Source organism: Nycticebus coucang, chromosome 19, assembly GCF_027406575.1.
Source record: "Nycticebus coucang isolate mNycCou1 chromosome 19, mNycCou1.pri, whole genome shotgun sequence".
Lineage (NCBI taxonomy): Eukaryota > Metazoa > Chordata > Mammalia > Primates > Lorisidae > Nycticebus > Nycticebus coucang.
Genome location: NC_069798.1, coordinates 26,664,604 through 26,684,256, shown reverse-complemented (window position 1 = coordinate 26,684,256; position 19,653 = coordinate 26,664,604). Strand labels below are relative to the sequence as shown.

The following is a 19,653-nucleotide window of genomic DNA, read 5'->3' as shown; positions in this document are numbered from 1 at the left end:
TGTAGTGTCTTTTCTCATCCTAGTAGGTGTAACTTTTATAAGGTACACTGTAAAGCAAGATCCTCAAAGGATAAGTAGGGACAACACAAGGTGTCCACTGAGTCTTTTTCTTTTTTTTTTTTTTGTTCCTTCTTACCATTTTGTAGTCTCTCTCTCTCTCTCAATCTGTATCTCAAAAGAAAAAAGCCCAAGGAAGGCTCTGCTTGGCAAAGCTTTGAAGGGGACAGACAAACCTCTTACCCTTACCCTGTACCCTTCCCTCCAGTTTTGTGGGTCATCGTACTGGTAATACATGACAGACCCTGAGAGAATCCCAGCCCTTTTTGTTGCTGAAAATATGAAGATTCTTCCTTTTGTTTTAATATGGATGATGGGATTGGAGGGGGAAGAGGGAACTTGTTCCCTAACACCAGCACTGGAAAGCAATTTCAATGACTCATCGATACCCAGGACACATCCACAGTCTTCCCAGCATCGGTGATACCTTTGTTGCTATTGTTTTTGGACTGGTCTAGCTTCCTTGGGGAAGTTGAAACACATAATCGATGTTTTAATGATGTTGTGCATTTTCTTTCTTTCTTTTTTTTTTTTTTTGAGACAGAGTCTCACTCAGTCACTCTGGGTAGAGTACTGTGGCGTCACGGCTCACAGCAACCTCAAAATCTTGGGCTCAAGGATTCTCCTGCCTCAGCCTCTCAAGTAGCTGGGGCTACAGGCACCCATCACAACACCCAGCTAAGTTTTTCTATTTTTAGTAGAGATAAGTTCTCACTCTTGCTCTGGCTGGTCCCCAACTTGTGAGCTCAAACAATCTGCCTGCCTCAGCCTCCTTGAGTCCTAGGATTATAGGTGCGAACCTCCACTCCTGGCCCCAATGCTGTGGTTTGAATTCTGTTCCCTCCAAAATTCACACTGAAATTTGATCCCCAATGTGGCAGTGTTGAGAGGTGGAGCCTTTAAGAGGCAGAACCCTCATGAATGGATTAACACATTCATGGATTAATGGATTGATGGGCTATCATGGGAGCAGGCCTGGGACCTCTCACATGTGGTGCCCTGTGCTGCCTTGGAACGTTGCAGAGTCCCCACCAGCAAGTAGACCCTCACCAGGTGCAACTCCTCACCCTGGACTTCTCAGTCTCTACAACTGTGAGAAATTAATTCCTTTCCTTCATAAGTTATCCAGTTTCAGGTTTCTGTCTGATTCCCAGGCCAGTTATTCAAGAACTTTGTGTAGGAACTTAGGGGAGTGGCTTTTATTTTTAAAAATTCATCCAAAACAAATTAGAAAAGGAAAATGGTTATTAATTTTTCTAGCAGTTTTCCAAAGCGAAAACAGTAAGTTCTTACACATGAATTGTGAAGTAACTTTTTTTTTTTCCAAGACAAAATGGATGTGGTAATATGATGAAAGCATTGACCCATCAAGGAATGTAAAATCCTCATTGTGAGTAGTGATCCAGCTGCTTAAATTTGGAAAAAAGCTGAAGCAAGTTCCTTTGTTTCTTTAAATATTGCCTTTTTTCTTGGTCTTGTCTGATGTAGGCAAATGTAATTAGTACTCATACAATTTGTCATTTAAGAAAAAAAAACTTAACATATCTTTCAGAAGCTTGAAAACATTTTTCTACACTTGTAAAGAAAATACAAATATAAGGAGGATTTAATGTTTGATATTGTATAAATTTCTTGGAAACCATTTTGATGGTACTTGGTACTGTAAATGACCAAGGTTAGAGAAAGGAATAAAAACACTCCTCTAGATTTAAACCACCCCAAGGTCAGAATTATAATGCAAATACATACAACTGGAGCTCATCCATTTCAATACCTTAGTAGTTAAGTATAATTCAGATCTCAGGATTGCTTACCAGCAATCTGTCTACCATTTGTATATCACAATGTTCCTTTTATATGTAAACATACTTTTATCAATTTTTAAGAAAACATAGTTTGAATAAACTGAGTACTAAATGTAAATAAGCTACAGGATTCACAATGGTAATGAACCCAAACAATGGGAATACTTACAGTTGCATTTCTTCTGAACAAACCTAAGCTTGCATGCTGTTCTGTAGGTGGAGAGTCGGATGCGATCCAGATCTTGAGCCCCTAGTGGGGGAAAAAAGGACACATATGGTATGCCATGTGTGTGGAAACACAAACAAACCCACTGCTGACATAATCCATGCACCTCGTTTTTGTTTCCTATTTTTATTAGAATATAAATACAACTTTAAGACTTGAAAAGGTCCCCTGGAGACCAGGTTGGTAAGCCCGTTCACAGACCAAGGGACACAATCTCATCCTTGTTTGTTTCTGCTACATCTGAGGACAATCTGCGTAAGCTGTGAACTAGAGTTCACGAACCGCATCAGACACTATCATCAAATGATTCTTTTATTAAAACAACGCTGTTAGGTGTCACATACTGGAGGTTGGACATCTCCTTGTGACTTTAGATCAATTGCTTTTAGAAACCTCATGTGGAAGAGAGGGTTGATGAGAATAATAGAACTTATTTTATAGGGTCATTGGAACGCTGGCACAGTGAGTGCTGTGTATTCGTTCTTATTACTAATACCTCTCCTGTGATTCTTCCAGTCATTCTCAGAGGAGAAGAATCCTTTCTAAAAACCACCTCTCTCTACTCTTTCTTATACTGTGGCTTCCAGTTCTCCCCAACACAGAGGGAACACGTTCCCATATTCTGGAATTGCTCTCTTTGTTCCACTCTTCCATTGAGGAAAGAAGCATCACTCCTGATGCGCACAACACGATGTCTGAGAGCCCCACTCTGAGTCCAAGCCCCCTTTGCAGGCTCTTTCCAGCTTTCTACTCAACAAATATTTCCCGCTACTCTGCCACAGAAACTCTGCTGAGCTTGGCCAGACGCTTCACCATCCTCCACATACAGGCTGCTTGTTATACTAACGCCTGAGTTCCTAGTATTTCTCCTGTTCTTTGATTGAGCTAATCTCTAGACTGAGTCTATTTTATAGCAGACTTCCAACAAATGTCTGCTTTTCTCTGCTGCTACGTTATTTGCCTTTCTTCAAACCCATGCTATGCTTCACAACAGATATAAAGGCACACAGCTATATTGTGATATGGATTGAACTTTCTCTTTACCAGTGATACACCAGTAAAATGTGCTACATGAATGCTTCGGAATAAAATAGAGTAGCAGATAAATGAACCTGCTGGAAGCAATTATATTAGGAGGCCAATGACATGCTCTCCCGATGAAAGTCTGGATGAATTAGCAAATATCCCTCCCTGAGAGTATTTAACAGTCCCTCAACTCAAATGGATCCCTTTAGAGTCACTTAAAATGTTATCAATAGTTCTAATACATTGTGGTTTTTATGAAGCAGATTATTAACAGCCATTCTTAAGAAAGTTTATTGCTTGACAAACAGGCTCCTTGCTACTGAGCACGTGCAGGATCAGAGAGGCGGGATCTACCCTCAACCAATGCAGGAATTCCCTTAGAAATGTTCTCAAGAGATGAATGTTTAGCCAACGACCATGTAGAATTTCCAATGACAGGGAAGTCTTCAAGTTAGTGAAAATAAATGGACATCGAAGACAGCCAACTTTAATTCTGCCAGAATTAAAAATTCTGTTTAATGAACTTAAACAGGATTTTACGTGGCATCTCAACATCCTCATGTATAAAATGAGAATAATATATAAAGTCTTGACGTCTGCACTGAATACATTTAATAAATGGGCTCCTTAAAAACCTTTCAAATTTCTTTAATATATTTGAGCTTTAACTTGCCTCCCTCTAACTTCAGCCTACTTGATCTAGTTTCCCCTCTGGAGCCACATAATCTTTTCTCCCTACCACTAGATCATTCACTTCTCAAATATTAGGAAGCAGCTACCATTATGATTATTACCATCTGCATTATCATCTGAAAATTATGTACCAAAGTCCCTGTCATCACAGACTTTAAGCAGGGGTCCTAAAACTTTTTAAACAGGGGGCCGATTCACTGTCCCTCAGACCATTGGAGGGCCGGACTATAGTTTAAAAAAGAAACAAAACTATGAACAAATTCCTATGCACACTGTACATATCTTATTTTGAAGTAAAAAAACAAAACGGGAACAAATACAATCACACCGCCTCATGTGGCCCGCGAGCCGCAGTTTGAAGACCCCTGCAAGTTTAGCTGGGAAGGTAGCCTGTCCTTGACTTTCTTAGGTAAAAGATGCTCAACTTCACAGCCATTCTGGGTAGACAGTCTACCTTGAAGTCTGGACCTGATAGGGCTTCAATACATGGGAGCTGCTGTTATTATTTTCATTATCATCAAACACGGTTTTGAGACCCATTCTAGCCACTCTGTTCTATGCCTGGCTAATACTTCTTTAAAACATGTCCAAAACTATCCTGAGTGTCACAGTTTATTGCCTATTTGTATAGAATATATAGAAGGCAATTATTAGCACTTTTGATAAAGATATTTAACTAATGCATCTCTTTTTAATAGATGGATCATTCTTCTGGCTCTTATTAAGTTTGCCGTTCATTAAAAAACTGATTTTAAAAAATCTTATGTGTTGCTATGTAAGTTAGATCTTTTCTACCTTCTATTTCTATTTTCTATTTAAGTGCTTATGTATTTGGCGGCTCAGGGTAGGACTTCATATTTATCTGGTAAGTTTCTTGTATTTGTTTAGCTTATGCTTTGAACCTTTCTGACATCTTTTAAAATTTATATTATCACTGGAATCTCATTTCAAAAATCTTTCCCAATTTCATGGCATCTATACATCTGTGAGGCTTTTGTGGGAAATGAGCTCTCTAGGATGCCAGATAACCACAGACAAAGAGATGATCAGAAATACTGAATGCGAAAGTCTCCTTTCCCCCTGGATGAGAATGTACTTTTATTTATTTATTTATTTATTTATTTTTTATTGTTGGGGATTCATTGAGGGTACAATAAGCCAGGTTACACTGATTGCAATTGTTAGGTAAAGTCCCTCTTGCAATCATGTCTTGCCCCCAAGGATGTACTTTTATTGACGCTGAGTTTGGCTCAACCACCAGGAGAGTCTCAGTATCTGTAACTAATCCCTTAAAAGAAACATTAGGGGGAGAGATGCTTTGTGCAAATTCTTCAAGAATAATGAATTAAGTTCCAGATGTAAAAGGATTGTGATGTACCACACAGTTAAGTTTTTTACTTACTGCAAGACCTTATGGTCTGAGAACAGTAACCCTGACAGCTCTTCACCTCCCTCCGCTAGAGTTCCTGGGGGCAGTTTGGCAAAGGTGCTCCTCTGCAAGATGTAGTTAAGAGGGATGTAGCGAGGCTACTTTGGCCCAGGAGTACACTGGCTGCTCTGTCCTGTCCTGCCACTATGGGACTTCACTGACTTCCCTGTGTTTTGTTCTAGAACGTGGAAGGGGTTTGTAGGTCTGTAAATGTTTTCTATTTGTCTAAGTTCTTTCTGGCTGATGATTTAAGTCCGGAATATTAAAAGGGATTTCGCTTTCCAGATGTGGAAAGTGGCTTGCACGCCGTGTTAACTGCAGAATCCATCCACAAAGGCACTGTAAGCTGAGCTGTGTTTTCTGGGTGTGCTTTTTGCTCCTTTATCTACTTGTTTACAAAACATTTCTTTTTCTTATTCTCTGCCCCAACAAACTATGAACTTAATGCACCTTTACGTGTGTAAAGTTTTTCTTGGAGTTTTATAAACAACCCAAAGCCTGCTTTGAAATTAGTTGCCTGTCTTGTATGTCTTCATCATTGATTAAAACTAAGACCCTGAACAGGGCTTTCTGTTATACTACCAGAGACCTTCTTCCAGTTCACTGACCCATCAGTTCTTCCTCTAGGCATGGTCATGAGATCACCCATTAATGACCCACTGGATGGTGACCCGGCCCACATTTCTCCAACACATGCACAGTCTGGGAACCTTTGTCAGTATCTTCTTGAAATTAAGGTTAATTTTTATCTGACAGTATTTTCCTGATCTAGCAGTCTGATAATCTTATTAAAAAGTGAAATTAGCGGGCAGCGCCTGTGGCTCAAAGAAGTAGGGTGCCGGCCCCATATACTGGAGGTGGTGGGTTCAAACCTGGCCCCAGCCAAAAACTGCAAAAAAAAAAAGTGAAATTAGCTGGGTTAATCTCTTTATTAAAAAGATGGAATTTAAATAAATGAATAAGAAAATAAAGTCACTAAAGCAATCCTTATTTTTAACACGTTGATGTGTCTAGGATTACCAATATATTTTGTCCATAATCCGGAGAAAAATCCATCCTATCACAAAGCCTACACCAAGTTTGTACCCGAGCCCCTGAAGAATATGTAACTTTTATTTTTAATAAAATAAAGAGTACAGAACTCTCCTAATACCTTTGTCTTGTAATGTCCTCTTTATTATTTTTCAAAATAATAGATAGTGGTGTTTTTTTTTTTTTTTAATTATGTCCCTGGGATATAATTCTTTAAAATCTTGAAAATTCTTTAAATTCTTGAATTCTCTAAATTTTTGAAAATTTAACTACCTTGAATAATTTCTTAGATTTGCTTCACATTAAGACTGTGGGGGTGGAGTATAAAATTAATGACAGAGGTAAATACTATTTTTCCTACTTCTGGATATATTTGAAATTTTTCATCATAAAAAATGTAACACTATTTCATTTAAGGCAACTTAGTACTCTTGTACCACACCCTGAACTCTCTTATACCCATGTCATAGTTTGAAGAAAGTAAGAAATATGAAAGCAAAGATGTGGTTAAGAAATTCTGACTGTTCACACTGTTATCAGCAGTAAATCTTGTTTTTCTTTTGTTAGCCCTTCTTTTAAAAACTCTTTCTGCCTCCTTTCTCTATCCTTCCATCCTTTCCTCCCTCCCTCAATTCCTCCCTTCTAATTTTCCCCACATATTCACTAATCGATTCAACCAACCAGTCTTACCTTTTGCCTTTATCTTATTACAGTCCGAAGGTTTTCATACAGCTCTTATATGTTTTGTGCCTTCTATGTTTTGATAGCTCATTCTAAAACCTTCAGTATAGATGTAGATTCTTAAATGCCTCATTCATATAAAAAATCTACTCATCAAAAGTTTAAGAATAAAAATGAAGCCTATGAATTCTCTGTCTGGATTCTTTGCCATGTTTGATGATTTTGTGTGTGTGTGAGAGAGACAGAGACAGAGTGAGAAGTGGGGGAGGTTGAGCGGGAGATTAAAGAGTTTAGGGGTCAAGAATGATTTCTACTTTTGGCAACTGAATGGGATGGAATGTCTTTTGCTGAGCTAAGATACAAACAGGGAAGAACAGGTTTGTAGATGGGTGAGGACAGATTTCATTTTTGGCCTAACCAGTTTGAGTTGCTTGTGGGATATTCAAGAGGAGACATCCAGTGAGCAATTGGGTATGTGGATGTGGAGCTCTTGACTAGAGCCATAATACATTCCATGGCTCACAACAGACCTATACAATGTAGCAGTGTGTTTGCACCAAGATTGAGAATATTTTTCCAAGAGAAGACTGTGTACACAAGTAGGGCTGTTCTACACACTAGGTGGCAAAATGAGGCACAGACTGGGAACAGGAACTTACTCCACACTTCTTCCTCCACACAGTCTCTGGTCTGTTCAGAGACTCTGAGGCTTTGGGAAGACTGGCAGGCAGTGACCTCCACAAGGACAGTGGCTTTTTTGAAATGGGTACTATTGGTGGAACTAATAACGAGCCCCCTCCAACCACTTTATCTCTAGAAGACTTGACAAGGGGGCAAGGCTGGAAGAGATGTAGAGTTTATGTGCTGACTATTCACAATAAACTGGCTCATTAGACTACAGGAGGTGTTCTCTGGGCTCCTTGAACACTTGGGAGCCACATACATAAAGGTAAAGCTTTTGGGGTTAAGGAAAATTGTATATGGAAAAAACTGGTCAAAACCAAAAAGATAGAAAAATAAAAGTAGAGTGGCCAGAAAAAAACAGAAGCCCAGGCTAGGGGGTTGACATAAGAGTTTCCAGGATGGTGGTCAATGACAGTAACATGTGAAACAGAACAAGGGGCAGGAGGAATGAAGCAATGAAGGAATGAAGAAGCAAGTGAACATTCACTGTATCCACCATGTCCCATGGGGCTGGGCTCACTTGTGCCATTTTTCTGAATTTTTGAAATCAGTGCTCTTAAAACTTATAAGGGACACTTTAAAAGCAAGCTCTAGGCTCCATCCAAATTGCTCTATTCCAACTACAGCCAAAACTTTTAAGAAGGACCACAAATAATTCAGTGGTGTTTGCTGAATAGTTCCGTTTGCCTTCCGTAGATGTCAGGTCTCTCTTCTGCTCAGAGGCCAGTGGCATCACTTTATTTTCTCCCAAAAACCTTTTCTCATTTTGTCAGGCAGTCTTTCATGTTCTTAAAGAGTATTTCCAATCTCTTCCCTTCCATTAAAACCTGCCCACCCTGTGCCACTTTTACACACTAAAAAGTGTGCTTTTAAACAAACATTGACTCAGCATCTAAAATGAATGGATTTGAAGGGACATGTCCTAAAAGGGAGTTGATAGTAGTGAGAGGCAAGGACGTGTTCTCTATCACACACGGCAGAGTAAATGTGCTTGGAGCACAGAACAACAGAAGACAAGGAGAGTGTAATTCCAAGAACACACCATTTATTCTGCTTTCAGTCTGATAGACTTACTTGAGCTGATAAACTTATCTGATGGCTGAAAAGGCCAACGTTGAGGATGACATTTACATCTAACTAGAGTTTTTCAGCTTTAATACAAGATATTAAATAACCTGACAGAGCATTATAGCGAAGAGAATTTTTGGTTAAGGACAACTTGCCCAGAATTTCTTAAATCAAAGTAGGCTGCCACCCAGTTTTTTATGGAAGGTTAGTCTTTTTCTGCTTATCTGTGAGTGCATGCTTTAATTTCATTTCTTTCCTGTTTCCTCCTGCTTCTGCTGCTGTGGTAATGAGCTCAGAGTAAATGTTTAACACGTAAGTGCTGCAATCACTTGAATTTGCCAAACTTTCTTATCTATTGTTCTCCTGGTCAATTGGTCCCTGCTCTTTGGTTTTTGAAAGGCCAAGAGGGCTTTAACATTCCCCTTCAACTTGCCTAGCCTTTGACAGGCTTCTCCTTGGCTCTGCAGGTGCCTGGTCTCCCTTTTCTTAGAGAACTTACATTAGAAAACTTTCCATAAGGGTGGAGCCTGTGGCTCAAAGGAGTAGGGTGCCAGCCCCATATGCCTGAGGTGGTGGGTTCAAACCCAGCCCCGGCCCAAAACCGCAAAGGAAAAAAGAAAACTTTCCATAGAAGAAAACTTAGAAAACTTTCTCTCTCTGCCTCTGTTGAGATGTAATCTCTAAATCACTTGCTAGTTTTACAACCCAGGAATCTTTTTTTACAAGAACCAGGGAGCCAGCACTTTGAAATGCAATGATTGTGGGACTTAACACCCAACCACCCAGTCTCTGTGGAAGGGCAGAAGTCTAACTCTTTAATTGCAACGATTAGCAAATGGATGGCCTAATCACGTGGGCCAATCTCTCACCAGTAAATATTTTGTAATGACTATTTTGTAATTACAGGTACATTTAACTACAATTTCGCATTTTCCCTACATAGCTTGACTTTAGGGGCAACTTTTGGGACAACCTGTAGATACCATGGATTCCTGGAAAAAGTTAACTTTTCAAGTCTCCTCTGATAATAGCTTCCTTTTTTTTCTTTTCAGTCTTGCTGATAGAGCTATGATACCCAGATACTTTTCAATCACTTAACACTTCTCAATGAGCTTAGCTTTATTGTTTGTATAACAATCTACCTACCAAAATCACTTCCTCTGAAACCAGCCAATTATTCCAGCCTTTAAAACCCTCCTTAGTGCAAAAATCTAAACATATTGCTCAAACTAATGGACTATTAAAGGCAGACACTTTTAGCTGTTTTTGTCAACATCTGAGTTGACACACCCAACTAAGAAAGTTCCCTACTTGTTTTTGTCTTGCTTATCTATGTTGATAACTAATCAGGAGCCCTCATAAAACTATTTAACAAGACCACATGACATCACCATAAAGTTTCTATGAAAAGGAAGTTGTGATTTGGGAAATGAATGCATGGTTTTCCTAAATCTCTCTCACTTGAAGAAACATTTTGAGTTGTTTTCTATGGCTATAAAATTACATCAAGCTTTCTTTGAGTGGGGCAATTTAATTTAATAGACATTTGCAACATACGTATTTGTCTGTGCCAGGCACTGCATCAGGTGCAGAAAACAATGAGATACTTAAACTCAGGCAAGTATTTACAAAATCATTCACACTTTTCTAATTCTTACAGTATGCTGGCTGATATAATCTTTAGTGTTTATAACTTTATGATAAGTTCAAAAAATTTCCCCAGATTCTATTACTTTTTTATAGTAAATGTTAATATATATATTTTTATGTTTGACAAGATGTTGGCTGGTGATATACTCTTCAGCCAAAGAACCTGTGTAGTGGGAGGATGGGTGCTATTGCTCTGGATTTTTAGTTTAGATGGTAGGCAATCACTAGGCTCCTTGATCTGTCAGATTCGTATCTACAAAAAAACAACCCAGTTTGAATTCCGGGCAATTGACCATGCCTCAAGTGAAGACACAGTACTCAACATGGCCTATGAAATTGGAAGATTTTGGCTGAAACTCACAAACTTGCTGGGCACATTTCTAAAAATGGAAAAAGCAGAGAACAATTGAGATTCCCCACATCAATTTTAATTTTACTTCCTTTTTTGTTATTTCTAATACAGTCTTGGTGCCCCTAGATTATTGGGAAATGATAAAGGAAAATATGAATCTTCTTATCTGGGACTTTCCTTTATCTGCTCTCACCCTCAGTCTTGCCAATCACTTCCACTCCTTAGTTGAAATCTAATTTTGCCTACTGCCGTCTTGGGGGAAAAAGGCTTACAACTCACCCCTCATCCTTATTCCTTATGTAGGAAGGAGAGATAAAAAAGACAATAAGAGAATTGTACTTTCCTCTTTATAAAATTTAATTTGAGATGTGTGTTTTCTCCCCAATGTCAAGTTCTTCTTTATGAATAAAAAAAGTGGGCTATAAGGGAGAAACTACCTAATCAATTACTTAGACAGCAACCATGCTCGTACATCAACCAATGGCCTTTGTTAACAGATGCTCCACTGGAGTCAGTAAATATTATCTTAGTTTAGTTTCCCTGTGTAGCAAGTCACCCCCAAAGCCCCTTTAGTTTTTCTTTTCCTTCATATTAAAAAAAACTGGTTTGTAGGAAAGTTAAGGTTCAAATGAACACTTACAGTTTAGTCCAGTAATCATGCCTAACTCATTTCCATCTGAACATATGTCATTTTGCAGGAGAGATAGTCAGTGTTTCATTTCACAAATATTAGGGTTTACAATATGTCAGCCACTGTCATAGTGCAGGGGGGTTCAGAAAGACTTTAAAGTTCAGGGGACTGTATTAATGTTAACACGATAGTATTTACCAAGTATCTCATGTGTGTGTGAATACACCTATATAAGTCCATAAACTTTTTCTTTGACATAAAATACACAGTCTAGCAGCAAATTATGACATACCATTGACTAATTTAACTTTTGCTCAATAGGAGACAAAAGTTGCCACACATACACTTTATGCAAGGAGATTATGATTTTAAAGCAAAGTATAAATGTCAGAAAGATAAAGTGGTTATTTCTAGCCTTTCCAAGAGTAATGAATGGAGCCTATGGGACGTTCCTTAAGATTCTCATACTTACTCATCTCTGCAAACAGCTGTCTTCTTTCTGCCATGGTATTTCCTCTTTTCCCACTATCTTCAATCATTCTGTGAGACAAAATGGTTACAATATATGTCATCTTCATGCTAATGAGGAAAGCAGCCATTTCCATGTAAACACACTTGCTGTATTTGTGTACAAACATAGAGAAAATCAATTTAAAACTGGTTATAGAAAACCTATTTTAAAACTGTACATTCTAAAAATATAGCTTTACTTTTGGTAATCTAAACTGCTATACATATTTTTCTATATATAACATTACTATAGTTGTTGGAGGGGTATAAAATTTTATTATCTAACATAAAAATAACTACAATAGCAAATGACCTTGTGCTATAACTATATACAACCATCTACTATGTGGTAGGTGATTGATTTCACACATGGTTTCTTTTGCAGTTTTGGGAATACCTTCGAAGATGATAGAGCAGATTATTATGAATCCCATTCAATAGATGATAAGACCCAAGTTTCATCATCTTGGTGAATTAAAGGTGTATACATCTGGGCTCTAAGACAAGTATGCCTTCTACCTCATTCTGTTGACAATTTTCCTTTGTACAACCAAAACCTCAATTTAGAAACAAGTAATTTCTTTTTTTTTTTTTTTTTTTTTTGGCCAGGGCTGGGTTTGAACCCGCCACCTCCGGCATATGGGAACGGCGCCCTACTCCTTGAGCCACAGGCACCGCCCAACAAATAATTTCTTAAATATTCATTAAGTGGAGTGTTTAGAACTTGTAACAGCTTTCCTATATATAATAATTGCATACAAGGTGGTAGGTTCATATTTCTTTCCTTAACCATACTATTGTCTGCAGTGGAACTTTCTTATTTTTATTTTATTTTTTATTGTTGGGGATTCATTGAGGATACAAGAAACCACATTACACTGATTGCATTTGTTAGGTAAAGTCCCTCTGACAATCCTTTCTTTCCCCCAAAAGGTTTGGCACACACCAAGGCCTCACCCCCCTCCCTCCTTCCCTCTTTCTGCTCTTCCTTTCCCACCCCTCCCTCCTTCTTTCTCTCTCTGCTCTCCCCTTCCCTCACCCCCACTGCATCCTTAATTGTCACTAATTGTCCTCATATCATGCAGTGGAACTATTTTTTAAAAATACTGTCACACTGCCAACAGTTAAGACTGTTTTATTTATTTATTTATTTTTTATTTTTGAGACAGTCTTACTTTGTCACTGTTAGTAGAGTGCTGTAATGTCACAGCTCACAGCAACCTCAAACTCTTGGGCTTAAGTGATTCTCTTGCCTAAGCCTCCCAAGTAGCAGGGACTACAGGTGCACACCACAATGCCCGGCTATTTTTTTTTTGTTGTTGTTGTTGTTGTAGTTGTCACTGTTGTTCAGCATACCTAGGCTGGGTTCGAACCCACTATCCCTGGTGTATGTGGCTGGTGCCCTAACACACTGAGCTTTGGGTGCCGAGCCATTAAGAGTTTTAAGTGAAAATTTAAAAAGACATGAAAAGTTGAAATTTAGCTTGAGGAAAAAAGACATTACTGAGAAAGTTAATGGAAATGTTGTTCAGTCAACATTTGGACCAAATATCAAAAGAGTTTTTGAGGTTGATGGATTAGATTTTTAATTACGTCTAATTAAACTTCTAAAAGCTAAAGTTTCTTCTCTCAAAAAAAAGATCATTTTATCATAAGGACATTTAAACTAGATTGTTTATCACAGCTCAATTTACAATTGCCAGGATTTGGAATCAACACAAGTGTTTATCAACTCATGAATGGATTAATAAACTGTGGTATATATACATATAATATTAATAAACTCTCTCTATAGACACACACACCATGGAATACTATTCAGCCATAAAAAGATGGAGACTATAGATCTTTTGTATTAACCTAGATAGAGTTGGAGAACATTGTCTTTAGTAAAGTATTACAAGAATGGAAAATCAAGTATCCAATGTATTCACAGTATTAATATAAAGCCAGAAGATGAATAAATACACACCCACACAAGAGAAAAAGTCAATTTAATTCAAAGTGGGGGGAGAGGGACTGGTGTGATCTTACCTAATGGGCACAATGGAAGGGTGTATGGCACACCTCCTGGGGGAGGGGCACAACTACGACAGGGACCTTACTAAACAAATGCGAACATTGTAACCTAATCATTTGTACCCTCATACTGAAATTTAAGAAATCCCTAAAGCGTCTTCTCCCACATACACATGGGCATGTATAGTGGTGTCCCACACACACCAATTCACTTCTGTTTTTGATTGTCAGGCATTAGTAACACAAGGCACAGCTGCCTGAGATTTTTTGCCTATCTTTTGATGGGCCCCTCTTGCTCAAACCTATGTCTTTGTCCATGCCTTTTTTAAAAAATAGGATTGCCTTCTCCCTACGTCGAGTTTACTTGTTAATTGTAGTCACTGTTCAGGTCTCAGCAGTTTAGCTCCAGTCTCTCCAGGCGGATCTTCCTGTGAAACTTCCCCCAACTCTCTATGATTGCCTAGACCTGGTGCCTTTCCTCTGAACTGCCACAGCGTGCAATGACTTTCTCTCAATTCTGAGCAGCCACTCAACAAACAACATTCTTTTGTTGTTTTTTTTTTGCAGTTTTTCTGGCCGGGGCTGTGTTTGAACCCACCACTTCCGGCATATGGGGCCACTGCCCTGCTCCTTAGAGCCACAGGAGCCGCCCAACAAACAACATTCTTATCACAAAAAATAAGGTGGTGAGGTGATGGGTATGTCAATTAGCTTGACTGAATATTTTTATGATGTACACATAGATGAGAACATCACACTGTACCCCATAAATACACACAATTGTTATTTCCCAATGAATAATAAATAAGAACAGAAGAAGACTTTACTGAGTGCGTTTTATATTCCAGAAACTGCACTATGCTCTGAGTGTGATGAAGTCACAGTGCCTGTCCTCAAGGTGCTTACATCACAGCAATAGAAATTCAAGGGCATAAAAGCAATTAAGATATGATTACATAATGAAAGCCATAGCAGTGGAAAGGAAGCTGTGAACAGGAGAGAGCCCAATTCTCTGGGGATACATTGAACAGAACTACTAGCAGACGACTGCTCAGAAGGTCACAGGCTGTGCACAAAAGGACTCAACCAAGGGCAAAAGACAAAATTAGTGAAAACGATGTCAAGTTGCCTCACTAGTTGCTTCTATGAGTGAAGGACTATTTGTCCATTGCCAGGAAGGGAGAGAAGCACATGGAACAGCCTTGGTTCACAGAGTCAAGAAAAGAGTTTGCACATGTTCACAATGGGTTAGATAATACCACCAGGGCCTGGCTTGAATAACACGTGGTGGGAAGGAGCATTATTAATGTAATTTCCTCAACTGGGTAACAATCACTGCTGAACACAGTCAAATAGGTTTTTTCTATCAGGTTTTTAGTATGCAGATAAACTTGATAAATAGATGCAGAGAAAAATGCTCCTTTTCTGACTTATATAACCCCTTCTCCTTTACTCCAGAGGAAGTTGGTAGATAATAACTTGACATCCACAACATAATCTGGATATAGCTTCCACATCTTATTGTAAGCTCTCAGAAGTAGAGATGAGGTAATAAGGGACGAAGGGGATGGAACCAGTGATGTGTTCCTGAATCTGTCTATATCCTGGAACGAGATGAAAAGAACCATTAAAAATAAATCACAGAGGCTGGCAGGCTGGAGAGCTCTGATTAAAAAGGTCAGTGAAGTAAAGGCTGGCACCTGAGCCCGGGGCACCTGCTGCTTGTATCACTCATTTTGCATTGTTGTGGCAACTCTTTTCCTAGTTGACTTTTGTTTGTCTCTCTGTAAGGTTTTTGAGGGCAGCAACTTCACAAATTTAAGATTCTTCCCAGTGCCTAGCAAAATTCAATCTATTGTATTAATAGTAAGCCCAATTTATTGGATTAATAAATGAAGAAGGAAAAAAGGAAAATGAGAGGACTAAAAAGCCAAAGCTAAGTCTGCTTTCCATGAGTTGAATTTTCAATTTATATTTCCAAAATCTAACTCATAGGAAAGCAAAATACAAGTGGTACTAGTTTCAGAGATTAATTATTTGAAATAAGAAAAACTAACTTACATCACTTTATCTGATCTAGCACCATGTATTTTAAAGCAAAATCATTATCTCAAAAATACAGCTTAAAAAGATGGGCACTACATTGATGACATTTTTTAGTCTATTCATCATTATTTTGGTTAATTAACTCATAAAAAACCCATCACAATAGGTACTACTTCTCACCTCTAAGTAGACTGTGTACCTTATGAGGAAAAGAAGGTAAAACTCGGTGGTGTGAAATAATACAAGTCACAGAATATAATTATACATTGAAAAGAAAAACAGCACATTTCTCATTTTACCTCTAGTGTTTCCTGGAAAGTGGCATAGTGAGATAAAATTGAGAATACTCACTTATTAACCATTGACTGTAGTCATTATATTAAAAATGGGGGTACACTAGTTCACAGCTTACGTGGATTCAACAAAGGGATTCTTGAACAAAGTAAGCCCAAGAATCACATGGGCAGGGAACACGGCTGCGGGCTCCTTGGTTTCTCAGTTAACCCTGATGGATGGAATCTGAGATGTACAATGCTTACTACATTCTCATTGCCTTTGGAAGAGAGAAGAGAACAACCTTCAGTAGGGAAAGTACCATGTTCTTTTACAGAGGGAAGTTCTGTTTCTGAAATAACAGAAATTTCAGTATAGCAGGTGCCCAAAGTCATCTGGAGGAGGTAAAGGGGAAAATTACCCCCTGTGATCACACTAATGTACATCACAAGGCACATGGCTCAGGGATAGGCCTGAAGTGGTCAATTTCTGCCACTCCTTTATGTGGATTAGATGTTTATAACCTTAGAATTTACAAAATTACATAAATACCAAAGGGTGAAAAGAACTAACAGCAATAAACAAGTAATTAGTCCCTTTACTAGGGCTCAACACTGCAAATTGTACAGGACACATGTTGCTTTCACTTAAAAGAATCCATCCATTCATTTTACATAAGAAATATTTATAAAATTAGCTATAATCTGTCAGGCACACTGGTAGTTTCTCAAGGCCCAAAGATAAATAAGACATCGTCTTTGCCCATAGGAAGCTCACAACCTTAGAAAGGGAAACAATTTTTTCTAATAAATAATTGTAATTTGGTGCAATATGTATCACAATGAAAGCACATATTGTTTATCACTGAGATAATCTGAAAGAGGCACGAAAGAAAGGGTGATTCTTATATAGACTTTTAAAGAATGAATAGGAATTTTATAGATGAAAAAGGCGATTACCATTAGACAGAATCATGAAAAAGTATCCAACCTTAAAACACGCACAATTTAACTTGTCTTGCCACTAAAACTCGTTTTTAACCATGCTCTGAGCCTGCATACTTTCTGTAGCCTCAAGATGGCATACAAACTTCTGTACCCCGGAAGCTCATGGAGGACTGGATCTTCATTCTGAAGGCTCCTGTGTTAAATAAACTTAATAAACACATTAAATAAATTTCTATGCCTTTTTGTCTATAGAAAAATAAAAATAAAAAGCATATAGTGCATTTGGGAACTGGGAATCACTCAGTATTGCTGGGTGCGAATGTGAGTGGAGACACGGGAAGGGTTTAGAGGCCTCAAATCTAGAAAGCTGTACTTGTCACGTCTACACCATAAAAGGCTCTCCTGTAGGAGACTGAGAGGCCTCCAGGGTTTAAGTAGAGAACTGATGAATAGAGGTTTAGGTTCGGGAAAGATTGGGCGGGCAGGAGGGCAGCACATAATTAAGGGAAGAGACTAGTCGGTTGGGTATTTCTGTGATTCAGGAACAAGACAATTATGTCTTGCAATGCGGATTGGTTTGGCTTGATGAAGTGACTCACATCTGCAATCCTGCAGGTGGGATGCTTGAGCTCAGAGGTGCAAGACCAGCTTGAGCAAAATGAGACCTTGTCCCTACCAAAAATAGAAAAACTGAGGCAAGAGGATTGCTTGAGCCAAGAGTTTGCGATTGCTGTGAGCTATGACACCAGGGTACTCTATCCAGGGCACAAAGTGAGACTCTGTCTCAAAAGAAAAAAAAGGAGGGGGCGCGTTGATTTGAGAGAGATTGAGCAGACACATTTGATAGGACTCAGTGACTTCCAGGGCATGTGGCGAGTAGCAGAGGAGAGGACCCCAGCTTTTGCTCTCTCATATTAGGAAATAATCTTTGCCCCCACAACAGTGAATTGGGATGAATAGGAGGTGAGCCAACCAGGTCACCCTTCTTCCAGAACAGCCATTAAAGGAAGGCTGAACAACTGAACAGGGAGGGCTGCAATTCTTTGCCTTAATGCTACATGTACAAGCAGGGATGAAATATCAGAGTAAAAGAGTTTGGGGAACAGCAAGAAGTAAATAACAAATCCAAGTGTGGAGCAAGAGTGTTAGAAGGAAGGAGAATTGTATTTTAGCACAGTGAGAATAAGCCCACAATAAAGGATCCCATCCTGGAGTTAATTCCAGCAGCATGTACCTTTCATACCACACCATCTATAATAAATACACATCTTGTACTATACATGATAAGAAGTTTTAGAGGTAGAATCTTAAGCTAATAGTCTTACATTTGTGTCACTTTCTAAAGATTATAAAATGTTCTTCCCTATAACCTTGTGGGGAAATTACGGAGATATTATATTCTTAAATTCTAGCTGATGAACTCCAGGGTGAGGCTGGTGAAGTGGCTGCCCCCAAAGAAAGTGTTTTCTGGGCGGGCAGGATATCGAATCCTTTTTTTTTCTTTTAAGTTTTAAATTCCTAGACTAGGATATATTCTAATTGCCAGTAATCTTACTCCAGGTGCTATTGTTCAACACCAAATTAAGATGTTCTGAAATTAGTAAACTGAAGAGAAGTTGCCAGGACTTGGTGATTAATGGGCCAGAAGGCGGATGGAGAAGGTCACAGTTCACCCAGACCTCACTGGGAAATGCTTCCATGGGCTACAGCTCAGCGGGAGCCTCCCATTTCAGGACATTGTTACGCAGGGAATAATCATGGAGATTAAAGAATTCCCCTGGAGAGTTATGTAAGCCCAGACACACAGGAACGCAGCACTCACACACCGATTCACATTGTCACAGTTTAAATCCACAGAAGCTGGGCCAGGTTTTTGGAAAGGTCTGGGTCTCCTTTGCCTCTGCTCCACTGTAGCAAACACTTAAGCAGACAGTGGTAAACGTGATGGGACTGTCCCCGGCTTCACTCGCCTCTGTTTTGCTCCTGATGAAGGAGAAGAAAATGCCGGGTTCAGCAATCCCCAACTGCCGCAATCCCTGAAGTTAATAACTACGACGAAGGCCATTTCAAGCTCCTTTCCTCCTTTAATTGATTTATTGATGGCATATAAATGCCTGTTTCCATTTCTGTTAATGAGGAAGGCCTTTGATATGACTTTCTCAGATTTATATTCTAGTCCTAATCTTCAGCAATATAATAAAAAAGTATTCAGAGCTCTTTCCTCTGGCAAAATATAATTGCATTTGCTTTTACCTCCTAGTCCTTTATCTAGATGAGCCCATGACAGTAAAAGAAAAAAAAATGCTGTTACTAAAATAAATGGTTATAATGAGTTTCTGACTTTGTCTTTTACTTTGAACACCATCTTCTACTCTTGGAACTTGGGTCTTTTTTATTTATTTATTTTTCCGGAGGGCAAACAGGAAAGAGCTCCCTATTTTGATATAACGATTAGCTAGGTTTTCAGGATTTGGTCTTCCTTGTAAAGTATTCAGCATAATAGTTCACAGCTGTGGCAGCCCGT

The 19,653-nt window shown here is 38.8% G+C and overlaps 1 protein-coding gene across 28 annotated transcripts in view; it reads right to left on the bottom strand.

Moving 5' to 3' along the window:
* DTNA (dystrobrevin alpha) overlaps positions 1–19,653 on the bottom strand; it is a 383,284-nt gene that overhangs the window by 121,654 nt on the left and 241,977 nt on the right. For all 28 annotated transcript variants that reach the window (XM_053571194.1, XM_053571212.1, XM_053571216.1 and 25 more), the window contains 2 exons: positions 11,807–11,874; positions 2,032–2,112 (listed from right to left, as the gene is read on the bottom strand). In XM_053571194.1, the coding sequence (XP_053427169.1) occupies positions 2,032–2,112; positions 11,807–11,873 (148 nt within the window). In that variant the 5' untranslated portion in view covers position 11,874. The remainder of the gene's footprint in view (positions 1–2,031; positions 2,113–11,806; positions 11,875–19,653) is intronic.